General features: G+C 37.8%; 1 protein-coding gene across 1 annotated transcript in view; it reads left to right on the top strand.

Annotated features, from left to right (window-relative positions):
* The window catches only part of LOC121356149 (protein prune homolog 2-like), a gene marked incomplete at its 3' end in the record, with an annotated part of 120,760 nt that overhangs the window by 69,295 nt on the left and 38,567 nt on the right, over window positions 1–12,898 (top strand). Inside the window, exons 7-8 of the mRNA XM_041472263.1 lie at window positions 5,092–5,250; window positions 6,221–12,707. Of these exons, the coding sequence (XP_041328197.1) occupies window positions 5,092–5,250; window positions 6,221–12,707 (6,646 nt within the window). The remainder of the gene's footprint in view (window positions 1–5,091; window positions 5,251–6,220; window positions 12,708–12,898) is intronic.

Raw genomic sequence — 12,898 nt, 5'->3', positions numbered from 1 at the left:
TTTTCTTTTTGTAGTTACTCTGTATTTAATGAAATAGGTGTAAAAACACAGCCATCATCAGTACTAAGGGGTGTGAATGCTACAAAGGCACTCATTGCGTTATTCAATATGAACTTTCCACAATGCTAGAGTATTTCCAGTTCAAATTCATTCCAACTTAAGTTTGGAATGCCTAAAGTTGAATGTGTGACTGGGGTTGTCATGGAGCAAGATAACAAGGCTCAAAGATGCCAATTCTCCTACTGTTTAGTTTAGGACCTGTCTTTGGAAACTGTTGACACAAGGAAAGCAGATTTTACTGCTATTTTTGTTCTACCCAGAAGACTGATAAATATCAGTGCAGAAGAGCTGATATTTGGTATTTCAAAATGCATGATAGAAAAATGCAGTCTTTCCTTACAGAGAAGGTAGGGATTTTTAATAGAGCATTTTTACCAGTGGTGCTGATAGAAGAAAAAAAGAGGTAAAACAAAAAATACACACTAGTTTGTGTTTCTGGAGTCTGGTAAACATCATACTGTTTGTACTGTTCTTTCAGTTTTTACTGACCTTTACCTGAAAACTTTTTATAAAAAATTGAGTAATTTTCTGCACTCTTTTGCCTTTCTTCTTAATTTTTTTTTTTTTTTTTTTTTAATAAAGGAGGGGGCTTCTAGTAATTAGCTGGATTTACAACAAATGGCACACAGCCTGCTAGCTCGGCATGTGTGCTGTATCTTTGGTGTTTACCCTATTATATTGCAATTTAAGTATGTCATAAAGTTTTATCAGTGATCACATAGAAATAAACTGGCATGCAGAAGTACCGACCATGAAATATTGAGAGAATGCGGTAGCAGTATATATGACTTCTGTATTGTGATAATTGCATCAGTTGTGAAAATTGTAATGGGATACAATATTCCTCATTTATATTTTGTGATGGTTGGGTATTTTTAGCAAATGAGTTGTCAGCAGAAAGGCTTCATTAGACCCATCAGGGTATCTGCCCATGAATAACGAATCCCAAACTGTACTGACAGTTTCCTTGAGCCAAAATGATGGAGCACCTCTGACAAAAGCCATATTGTGCTCCCCATGTGAGAAGTGTGAAGAACAAAAGAGACAGTTTGTTCTTAATTTGGTCAGGTTAATATTGACACAGTTAGCTTAGAAGAGTCAGAAGTGTGTGTAATGTATACTTGCAGTGATCACTTGGGTAATTGGCTGTTGATTTCATGAATCAGTGTTGCAAGAGACAGAGAAGTTACAGATTCTCTTCAGATATTTCTTTGATATTTTGCCTCTTTTAAAGGATCATCCATGTTTATAGTTACATTATCTGTTAAACTTAAAAAGAAATTATTGAGAATTAAGAAAGAAAATAGAGTTTCAGAGAAAGAAATTTCCCAGCAATGTGGAACTTATATAAAATGGTATTTCTCAACAAAAATACATAATTATTAAACAGGTCATGTTGAAAAATCCTACAAAAGTCTGTCTTTGGATTTCTTCAACTTTCTCATTCTGCTTACCTAACTGATATGAAAAATATTTGTAAATTTCAGAGTGTTCATCATATTGCTATGTTCAGCAGAAACTATTTATATGCATTACTTAAAAGCACCATTTTATTACATGTTATGACACTAAATTACTCCAGTAGTTATACTGCTATTAACTATGCAAATACATGTACTACTAGATTCTATTTATTTCAAGTACATACATTTCAAGCATGCTAACAATTAATTTTTCTAAGTTATTTAGAGGGCATTATAACAACTAGTAATGTTTATATACACTGTTTATCTGCTGTATACTATGTAAATATTACTTAATACTAAAGCCAGCACATGTTAGTAAAAGAAAAGGAGTGTATAAAAATGACCAATTAACTGACCTCTTTGTCATTCTTTAACTGTGTCAGTATATCTCCTATTATACTAATTCATCAACAGCATATTTTAAATGCATGTAATTAATTTGGGATGTACTAGCTTAACTGTTGAAATTATTTGAATTTTTTCATTTTTGAAGGAAATTTTTCATTTTCTGTAAGCATTTATAATACATTCTGCTTGTTAATCTAGGTTATCAAATTCATGGGTGAGTCCATATATCTATCATATCTTTCAGTATTTGGCCTTTGGTAGTTTTTAAGACTTGTTTGCAACTGTCATTATTTACTTGGATGTTTGAATACCGGTAAATATAGTATCTGAATTTTGTTGCTGGTACTAGTTTAAAAGAATAAACTCTAGGGTTGTTTAGGTGAGTTATCAGGAATTTTCAGATGGTTTTGAATCTGCTATAGTTCAGATTTTTTATTTGAACAGATTTTAATTGTTCCAGCTGCAGTTAGGAATGGGATAATTGAAGTGACTGTTTCATGCTCAAGGACATTCTGGAACTGTTTCTAATCTACATGATACTTGTGTCTTCAGAAGATTTTACTTGTTTGGATATTCAAAGCTTTTTCAGAATAATTCCTTACCATAACCCTCTATTCAGATTTCACATATGAATGTCCACCAGTAAACTGCCAGCTGACTGTTTGTGCATTTATCTGTGTGAGTTTGATATAAACCTCATTTTTAGATGCTATACAAACATCAAAGGGAAACTTCATCTCTAGCTGCAGAAAGGAATCTACTTCCAAAGCATTTGACAAACAAGATTTTTTTTTTTTAAGTTTAACTTAGAGGGAGGGCCATGCATTTTTGGACATATTTGAGCAGATTAATAAATAGTGTTTATATATTTGTAATCAAAACAGTAATTTATTAGGTAGGAGACTGATGCAAGGGAATAACATGCCAGTCTGCAGGTACAGTTGTGCTATGTTCATGATGAACTGCTGTTTGTTCACGGCCAGTGTAGCTTGGCAGCATCAAAAGAAGTCTTGGCTAGAAAATGACAAAAAATTATTTAAATACAAACAGCAGAAACATAAAGGAGAAAATGAAATTTCTAAGTCTTTGTTGACCAGTAGTTATCAGAAGTGAGGGCTGAAAAATTACATTTATACTTTGTACATTATGTTCCCAGTTGAAAAAGGTAGATGTATGGTTTTTGTTTCAAGTTTTACATAACTGGGCTGGTCCAAGCATTAATGAGAATAGGAAACATAAAAGTTTACCTCCTGTGTATTTGGGGTGGGGTGTGTGTGAAAGAAGGCAATTTTTTTGATACAAGGAGTATAAAAATACTTTGCCTCAGTTCTTACTTGTGTGTGTGTGTGTGTAGTTTTTTTGAGATTTGCGCAATTCAAAGAGCAGGAACAAGAGGATCTGCAGGAGCAATCTGTAGTAATTGTGTGTTACCCATAGGGTGACATCATCATGGATACATATGAAGGGCTGCAAAATTAAATTAGCTTGTGGATACTTCTCAATGCTATTATTTTAACATTTATTTCTTAGATGAGATATTGGCATGACAAATTTCATAAAGTATTTCTTTTCCTAGCAAAAAAACGTGATTTATTCAAGAAATAGTAATAGACCAGTATCACAGAATCACAAAATTGTAAGGGTTGGAAAGGACCTCTGGAGATCATCCAGTCCAAGCCCTCTGCCAAAGCAGGGTCATCTAAAGCAGGTGACAAAGGAACACGTGCAGTGGGGTTTTAAATGTCTCCAGAGAGGGAGACTCCACAACCCCTTCAGGCAGCTGTTCCAGTGCTCTGCCATCCTCAGTGTAAAGAAATTCTTCCTCTTTAGTGTCAACAGCAAACCTGCATTTGATCCCTTCCTCCAGGTCACTGAAAAACAAGTTGAATAAGATTGATCCCCCGTTGGAAATACCACTGTCTGCAGGCCACCTGCTGGACTCTGCTGCTCTGACCATGACCCTCTGACCCTCTGAGTTCTGCCTTCAGCCAGTTCCTGATCCACCTCACTGCCTTTCTCTAAGGATGTTATGGGAGACAGTATCAAAAACCTTGCTGAAGCTCAGGTAGACAACATCCACTGCTCTCTCCTTGTCGACCCATCCTGCTGTGCCATCATAGAAGTCTATCAAATTGGTCCAAGCTGACTTGCCTTCAGTGAATCCATCCTTACCACTCCTGTGTTCCTGATGACCTTGTTTCCTATATGCTTTTTGATGATCTCCAGAATTATCTGTTCCATCACTTTTACAGGAACTGAGGTTGGCTGGTAGATTCCCGGATCTCCTTGCCATTTTTGAAGACAGGAATGACATTGACCTTCCTTGAATCATCAGTCAATTCTCCCATTTTCCATGATTTTTCAAAGATGCTGGAAAGCAGCCGATCAACAAGGTCTGCTGGCTCTCTGAGCACCTGTGGGTGGATCCTATGGATTTAAGGTGTTAAGTCTGCCTAGCTGATCTCTAACCCAACCCTCAACAGCCAAGGGGAAGCCTTCCTTTCTCCAGCCTTCCTCTCTTACTGCTGAGGTCTGCGACTCATGAGGGCTGGTCTTAACAATAAAGACAAGCAAAGAAGGCATTTCAGTAATTTTACTTTCTCTCTGTCTTCCACCACCAGAACACCCATCTGATTTTGCAGTGGCCCTGCATTTTGCCTAATCTTTCTTCTGTTGCTGATAAAATCGTAGAAGCCCTTCTTGTTGGCCCTTGCCAGACTGAGTTGCAAGTGGGTCTTGGCCTTTCTCGTTGTATCCCTGCAACTCGATGTTCCTAGAGTCCTTCCGTGCGGTCTCTCCCTTCTTCCAGGTTGCATATATTTCTTTCTTGAGTTTTACTGCAAGTTCCATGCTCATCCATGCAAGTCTCCTACTCCCTTTGCCCAGTTTCTTTGTCATGGGTATACACTAGAGCTTGGAGTGCTTTTAATCAATGTTGCAAAAGCAGGTAGCAGGAACAAGTAAGAATTATGTTTCACCAACAGATTAGGAAGGCAAAACCTGCATTTAGTATTCTAGTGTTCTTCCATTGCTGTGCTATGGGACTGGTTCTTGATTTTTATTAGGTACATAGTTGTTTTGACAAGTGAAATGGAATTTTCTTCCTTGTTAGACCTGCTGATGCTTTTTAACATTTACAGCTATTTTTACAACATATTTGGATGAAAAGAACCAGAAAAGTTGCTGACATTTCTTTTAATTTTTCAATGTTTTTCAGGACTGCAAATTACACAGGAGTCTCATTGGTGATCTGAAAGCATTCATAGATAAATATGGGTTTGACGTACTTGTCATTTTGGCCAACTGCTTGTCAGATGAGAAGCAAACAAAACAACAAATAGCAATATACTCGGAAAATGTAGAGCTAGGCAATCAAGTAAGTACCTGAAAAAAGAATCAGAATTGTTTCCATTTCCTGGAAAAAAAAAAGTTGAGGTTTTTTTAAGTAGTGTATATCAAGATGTTGATTAATTAAGTGAGGTCAAAACATAGCAACAGTTGACCAGCAATTGAGCAGCTATTTGAAATGGCTGCATTATTTATATGGTAAGAGAATGAAAGATTATGATATTATTGCTTCAGACCAAGCTAATTGAAAAAGGTTATGAAAAATACTGAAAGAGGCAGATTTTTAAATTCAGTTAAAATGTTTTTTCCCCAGTTTTGACTTGGGTTTGTACTGTGAGTTATACAAATGTGTCTTTGGCAATGAGTGATAAGCAAACACCTTGTAAGTGGTAATGACCAGAACTCATATATGTATATGTTATTCCTAAAGAATTCAAGCTCTGAAATCAAAACAAATCATTATTATTGTGTACATTTGTCCAGAGCTAGGTGCGCTCCATTTTTTTAAACTATATTTGTCCCCAGATGGAAGAGACTATCTCAGTGGCAACTTTCTGAACCTTTTTATCAGTCTTGAAAACTTATGATTTTTGGGACAGGTGGCTAAGTGACTCCATGGTTTTCAAGACCAATATAAATGCATTTATTTATTTTACTAATATAATTATCCCAGTCTAGAAATACATTCCTAAATTAATTAATAAATTTTACTCAGATTTCTTAAGGAAACAACCAAACATTTTATTTGGATTTTCTAACAAGAAGTGAACCAAAAAGTCAAATGGTACAATTTTTGACCAACCATATGACAAATATTTTGTCTTGATCCTCTTTTGTAATACATAATCTATTTGGGGATCATAATAAGGATGCTGCAGTGAAATGGCCAAGCAATAGGTTAATAGGAAGAGATAGGTATGGCTGTATTACATGATAAAGTCAATATGTGCCTATGTCCATGACTGCAGTAACTTCTGAAATACCCCATTTTTCAACAGATCTGCTGTGAATTAGAAGAATGTCAAAATCCTTGTTTGGAGCTAGATCCTCTAGAATGTGAATGTGACCAAATTCTCATTTATCATCAAGAAAATTCTTCAGTGACCTGTGATCAAATTCTTCTTCTAATTAAGGAAGTTATAAATAGAAGGCAACCAGAAATGGTATCAAACAGTAGAACTTCTTCTACTGAAGCTGTTGCTGGAAGTGCTCCACTTTCACAAGGATCTTCTGGTATTATGGAGTTATATGGTTCTGATGTGGAACCACAGCCCAGTTCTGCCAATTTTATAGAAAATCCTCAAGATCTAAATGGGTCTGTGCAAGCCCACATTGATGTTAATGTAGACCTTGTGAGTCCAGACAGTGGCTTGGCTACCATTAGAAGCAGCCGGTCTTCCAAGGAGAGTTCTGTTTTTCTTAGTGATGATAGCCCTGTTGCAGAAGGTGCTGCACATCACAGTCTTCTGCCTGGCTTTGATTCCTACAGCCCTATTCCTGAAGGAGCAATAGCTGAAGAGCAAAAGTCTCAGTCAGGAAGCAATAGCGATAACTTTGGTCTTTTCAATTTTGATCTAGTGCCCATGGTTACAGCTCCATCTCAGTCATCTCGCTCTGTTGATTGTTCCCCAGCAGATGACTATTTTCTCAATAGTGATTCATCAGAAGGGCATCAGCTTACTCTGAAGAAAAAACTTGATGAGACAAACCTATCAGAAAATGATACAGTAAAGTATTCAACTGACTTACTTACAACAAAAATTGAGGAAGACAATCTGGCTGAATTTGATGAGAATACAGGAGAAATGTGTGAGAAAACTTCAAGTTTGATTGATTTAGTTGAAGGTGATTCTTCTTCACCAGAAGTGTTGAAATCTGCTGATTCAAGAATTCCACCAACTCCTATGAATAGTCTTGTGGATACTTCACCATTAGATAATGGGCAGCCTTTAATTTTCTCACAAGATGTCATAAAAAAAATTAATGAAATAGATGGCACAAATTACTCTCCATCTCGTGTTAGATATGGGAGCTGGTGGGATGGCTTTGATCTAGATTCCAGAAATGCTGATGCATGGAGTTCAAGTGAACAGGAATCTGTATTTCAGAGTCCTGTCTTGTGGAAAGATTCTAAAGAAAGTCCTTTGCTACGAGAACATACTGATAGAAGAGCCTCAGATTCTGTGTTCCTCCAAAAACAGCCAAAACAAATGGAATATATGAAAGCAGGTCTATGGGATAATCAGTTTAAAGAAGATAACTGGAACAATGAGAATCAAGAGAAAAACAGTGAACATTCCTGTTTGCAAACTGCTTCTTTAGATGAGACAAAGCAAGAGGTGGAGAGCTTTACAGACCTGTGGAAGGTCAGCCAACCAACACCTGTGATGTCAGATGCATGGTGTAGCAGTGAAGGAAAAGATAGCCAGCTAGCTGGAGACTCTTACAAAATCTGGACTGAGTTTGATGAAGGAAATGCTGGTAAATCCTCAGAAAATGTATGGAACATGCGCAAACTAGATAGAGAGTTAAAAGCGGTGAATATTCCTGAGGAATGGGCCATATCAAAAACTGGTTTATCACATTCTTCAGAAATCACAGTGGGCAATGAAACTGAAAATCCAGAAGTGTGGGATAAAGGAAGGTGTTATTCAATAGAAGACTGTGGCAAATCTGAAAATGTAACTTTTGTTTTCAACAATATGCAAAATAATTCCAAGCTGAACACAGGGGAAAAAACTGCATTTGGAGATCCTAAACATAGACCAAAACAATTTGAAAATATAGATAGCTGGAATATGTATGATAAAAACATCAGAAAAGAAGTAACAGAAGTAGTGGTGCCATGGGAGGATACCTTCTTATATAAAAACTCGGATCTTAGTTCCTCAAATATAGCAGAAGATTTAGTTGTTTCTCCACCAGACACCAATTATTCAACATCTGATTCATATATATCACCTACATATGTGGAAGATGAAAGAGAAAATGAGGACAAGGATTTTGAAGAAGAAACAGTTACTGGTAAATTCATGAACAAAAACTTGGCTGAGTCAAAAGTACTTGAGAAATCAAGTAAGGAACCGTTATCTCCTAACAATGTGCCTTTTTCAAATGCTAGAAATACAGATATCTGGAACACTCCCCTAAATAACATCACCCAGTTACAAGAAAGAAATTCTGAAATTCCAGTTCTTTCTGCCTCTGCTAAACCTTGCCTTAATTCAGAACAAACAGCTGATGTATGTTTCTCAGCTGAAACATGTAGCAGTGAAAATAACTTTCCTGTATCTGAAAGCAGAAGAGTAATACTGGCATATAATCAAACAGTGAATGACTTATCACCATCACAGAATGAATTAAATACTAGACAGAGAGCAGCTGACAAGGCAGAAGCAGTGGGCAGTGTAGAAGACACAAACATCTCTACGCCAACTTCAGAAAATGAGAATGGTTTGGATCTGAAAATATGTGACTTAGGGAGTGAGATGCTTAGTAAGAATGCAGCACAAGACACTGCCAGTATTGATGAAGAGCTGGGTATTGAGGATTCAGTGCAACAGCTGGACTCATGGCGTTTACAGAGTGAGCAGAGCTGTGAGGAAGGCTGGGATAATGCCACTGTCATCTCTAAGGAAGGAGAAGAATGTAAGAGAACACATGTGTCAAGTGGGCAGCAGATGATAAATGACATTTGTAATAAACCAGTGCAAGAGGACAATGAATCTTCAGATAAAACAGATTTGGAAGAAAATGAGCCAACAAGTGAAGTTGCCAGCTCCCTAGAAAAACTGAGAAATAGTTTTAGTTTGGAAGCATTAATCACAGAGAATGTGTCATTTTCCAATCAAAGCAATCCAGTTAGTCAGGAAGAGAGAAAAGATGTGTTGCAGTGCAGTTTAGAATCTTCAAGTATTTCTGAAGGAGGCAGAGATTATGAATTTTTTGATGACCCCTTACTACAAAATTACAATTATAGTGAAATGTCACAGCTGCTTTCTGAGGCAGCTGGAAAAGAGGGTACGGTGACAGAGGATGCAACAAGTCCCAAGATGGAAAGTATTTCTGAAAGTTCTGATAAGGGTAGTGATAATCCTGAAAATAATTCTTCTAAATTACCTGGAAGCTCAGGTGTCTGGAATGACTCTGGAAAGAATGGTTGTGGCCAAGCCATATCAATTCCTTTGATGGATAAACCACAAGAACCTCTGGGAGAAGGGCAAGAATGCTTACATGAAGTGTCTCCTAACCATCCAGACATTTGTAATTCTGATTTAGTATATTTTAAAAATAGCTTAGAACTGATGAAGACCAATGAAAATTCTTTCACAGATGAGTTTAAGAAAAATCCTTCTGGATTTGTTAGTGTTCCTGATATTACACATATGTCTGTGGTAGAAAATTCATTTTCATTTGAAATAGCTTCTGGGAGAAATGAAAACTCTGAAAATGTAGAAACTGCTACGAATCTTCGTGGAGAGCCATTTGCAGTGCTTAATGACAATTTTCTCCAAACTGCTTGGGATTCACAGCCACGTGAAGATTTGCAGTCTCCTAGAACAAGTCCTGAGGCAAGCGAAATCCTTGAAATAGCAAATACCACAAGCAGCCTTTCAAAAGATATACAGATCAAAAGCTATTTGGAAGAAGATAATATGTGGAGTAATTCAATAAATTATTATACACACTCAAGTGGAACAAGTCCTGACTTAAGTGATGCATCTGTGAATGTGTGGGGAGACTTTCCAGTTGCTAGTCATCATGAAAGGAGCAGGGATGTGTGGGAGATGAAAAATAATAAAAATCTTGCGGATTCTTTTAAAAAGCAGGAATTTGGGAATGAACATGAAGAAGGATTTGAAGCAAGCGGCGAAGAGAACAAAATTCCTAAAAGCTTAGATTTTTGGAATGCCCATGTAGATGACGATACTGTATCTTCTTTATCAAGTCCTGACATAAATGAGGATTCAGAGAATTCAGAGGCATGTCCAGAAGTGATTAATGAAGATTCAGTGTGTGAAAACAAACAGCACGAAGGGGCTGAAAATGAAGAGGATTGTGATCAGTCCAATGCAACAAGTCCTGGACCTAATGAAGACAGTTTAGGTGCAAAAACTAAGGTGGGAGAGAAGGTCCTGGTAAGCACCTTTGGTGAAAATTCTGAATCAACTGAAGGCAAAAAGGTATTGCAGGAGGATGGGACTGTTGACTTTATTGATCATAATAAGACTACTCAATCTACTACAGGCCACAGTGAAACACCTGACGAAATAACTCACGTGAGTATTTTCAATGAAAAGCCATATAGTGGGGAAGACTCACATTTGTATCAAATGAATGAAGATCCTGCATCAACTTCTGCTGTTGGTGATAAAGAAGAGCATTCTTCAAAAGCTGTAGATAGGTGGAGTATGTCACTGGAAGCTGATTCAAGAACTAGTCCAAAATCCACAGTAGGAACATCTGATTTTCTAGATAATAGTTCAGAATGGTGGAGTTCACAGCCCTGTGAAGAAAAGCAATTGGAAGATCAGTATTCCGTGTCAAGTCACTCTGCAACAAATCAGCTAGGAAACAGTAAAGAGTACTCCTGTGGCTCCCCTTCACAGGATGAAGAACTAACAGAAACACATTCCACAGATACAGGTAATGATGAAAATCCACCTGCCCCCCTGTACTCTGATGAAAAAGAAAATGAAAGACTAGTACATTCTATCAATAGTCCTGATGGTCAGATAAATGAAGACACTTTACAGTTCAATCAATTTGATTCTTTCACACTGGATAAAAAAGAAAGGGAGTTGATAGAGCAGTTGTTTTCTGCAGATGAGGAAAATCAACTGATTCCACAGAACTCTTTTTCAGATGAGGAACAAGCTATACCAAATACAGCAGTTGAAGCAATCACTGTACTGGATCTACCAAAAGACGATGAGGGAAATGCAAATCTTACTCCTCAAGGACAGCAGGAGGACACCTGTGAAGGAGTGCACTACTCTGTGCCAGATGCTTTCACTGTAGAAGACTTATCTTTTGAAATGGCAGAAAAGTCAAGTCCAGAGTGGAATATATTAGTTCCCCAAACTGCAATTATCCCAGATATTTTACAGGATAACACACAGGGAAGTAATCAACAGTTTTCAGTGGAACCTGACCTGTGGACTAATGCTGAGCAGACTGTCACTTTGAAATCAGATGGTGAAAATCCTGATATTTTAAGTCACTGTGACCAAGACAATGGTTCAGAGTCATCAAGCAGTCCTGATGTGTGCCAGGAATATGGAGCTAAACATGCCTCTGTCCCATCTTCTCAGATTGCTGTGGAGCCTGAAGACAGTCAGCCAATTCATACAAGATCAAATGTGAATAAAGAGACACATTTTGATTCAAAGTGTCAGTTGGTAATGCAGAATGAGATGCACTCTGAAAATGGTAGCCCCCAGGACTATGAACCAGTAAAGACCAATGAATTCTATCAGCTTATCTCTTCTAATCTTCAGGAGCCTCCTGAATTTGCAATTCCAGACGAATACAGTCTAGAAAATAAGCTGGGTTTTGACCCTGTTGAGTCAGCTGAAAATGCCAGCGAAGTTACAAAAGTAGCATCCTTCGATGTGAAAGACACGTTCCATGGAAGTTTCACTAATGCAAGCCATCAAGGAGCACCAACTGATACAGCTCAAATATCAACCTCTCAAATGCATTTGCTTCCCATGGATTTCAATCATCCTGATAGGAAAGAACAAAGCTTAAAAGAAATCAGTGCCTTGGGTGAAGTTGTAAAATATTCTGATACTGACCATACAGCAATAACTGATGTTGAGCTAGATAGGCCAGAAGAATGTGTGGATGACTCTGACGCAGGGATAGCACATAGTATCAGGGACACCTCAGCGACTAATGTCCTGGCAGGCACATGTGGTGGAATGAACATACTGACACTGCTAGACAGTGAGGCAGCAGAAGGGAAATCAGAGGATGAACGGACACTTTTTCCCAAATGCTTTCTACCTGGTGGTAATGAAGGTAATGAATCTCATTCAAATAATCAACTGTTCGATGACACAGCAAAAGAATATGAAGCTGTAATTGAAAATTGTGTTCCTGTGTTTAAGGAAATACCTAATGACCAATCACCAACAGTGTGTACTCCACCATCCTCTGCATCTTTTGACGCTGAACCCTCTGGCAGCAGAGAGTATGCAAACGGTGAACTCTTGTTACAGCAGCCATTTTATGACAGTGTTTCTTTGGAAAAACGATTGCCACTGCCGGCTGCTCTGGAAGGTGCAGAGGGCATCCTAAAGACCGAAGATAAGGTGTCTGAGACATCCATGGAGTGTCTTGAGGAAAATCTCACCCCAGTACCATCGCCCTCCATGTGTGAAGTAACCCCCCCATATACGGATTTCTTGACAGGAAAATCTGAAACAGAAACAGCTGATCCTGACTCACCACCAGGTGGAGATAGAAGATCATGTGACGGTAAGAAAATCTGCTTTCCAGGGCAAATACATAGGAGAGAGAAAAGAGGGAAGTATTTTTATGAAGTCTATGAGGAAGAGGCTTTGAGTGAAGTGTGGAGTTTGTGTGTCTCCGTAATGTACAAGACATTTATTGTAGGAAGAGCTTTAGTGTCGTTCTTTGAGATGATGCCTTGAGAGGGTACCTGGAAA

This window comes from Pyrgilauda ruficollis, unplaced genomic scaffold, assembly GCF_017590135.1.
Source record: "Pyrgilauda ruficollis isolate IOZ18807 unplaced genomic scaffold, ASM1759013v1 scaffold288, whole genome shotgun sequence".
Taxonomy (NCBI): domain Eukaryota; kingdom Metazoa; phylum Chordata; class Aves; order Passeriformes; family Passeridae; genus Pyrgilauda; species Pyrgilauda ruficollis.
This window is presented reverse-complemented; position numbering and strand designations above follow the sequence as displayed.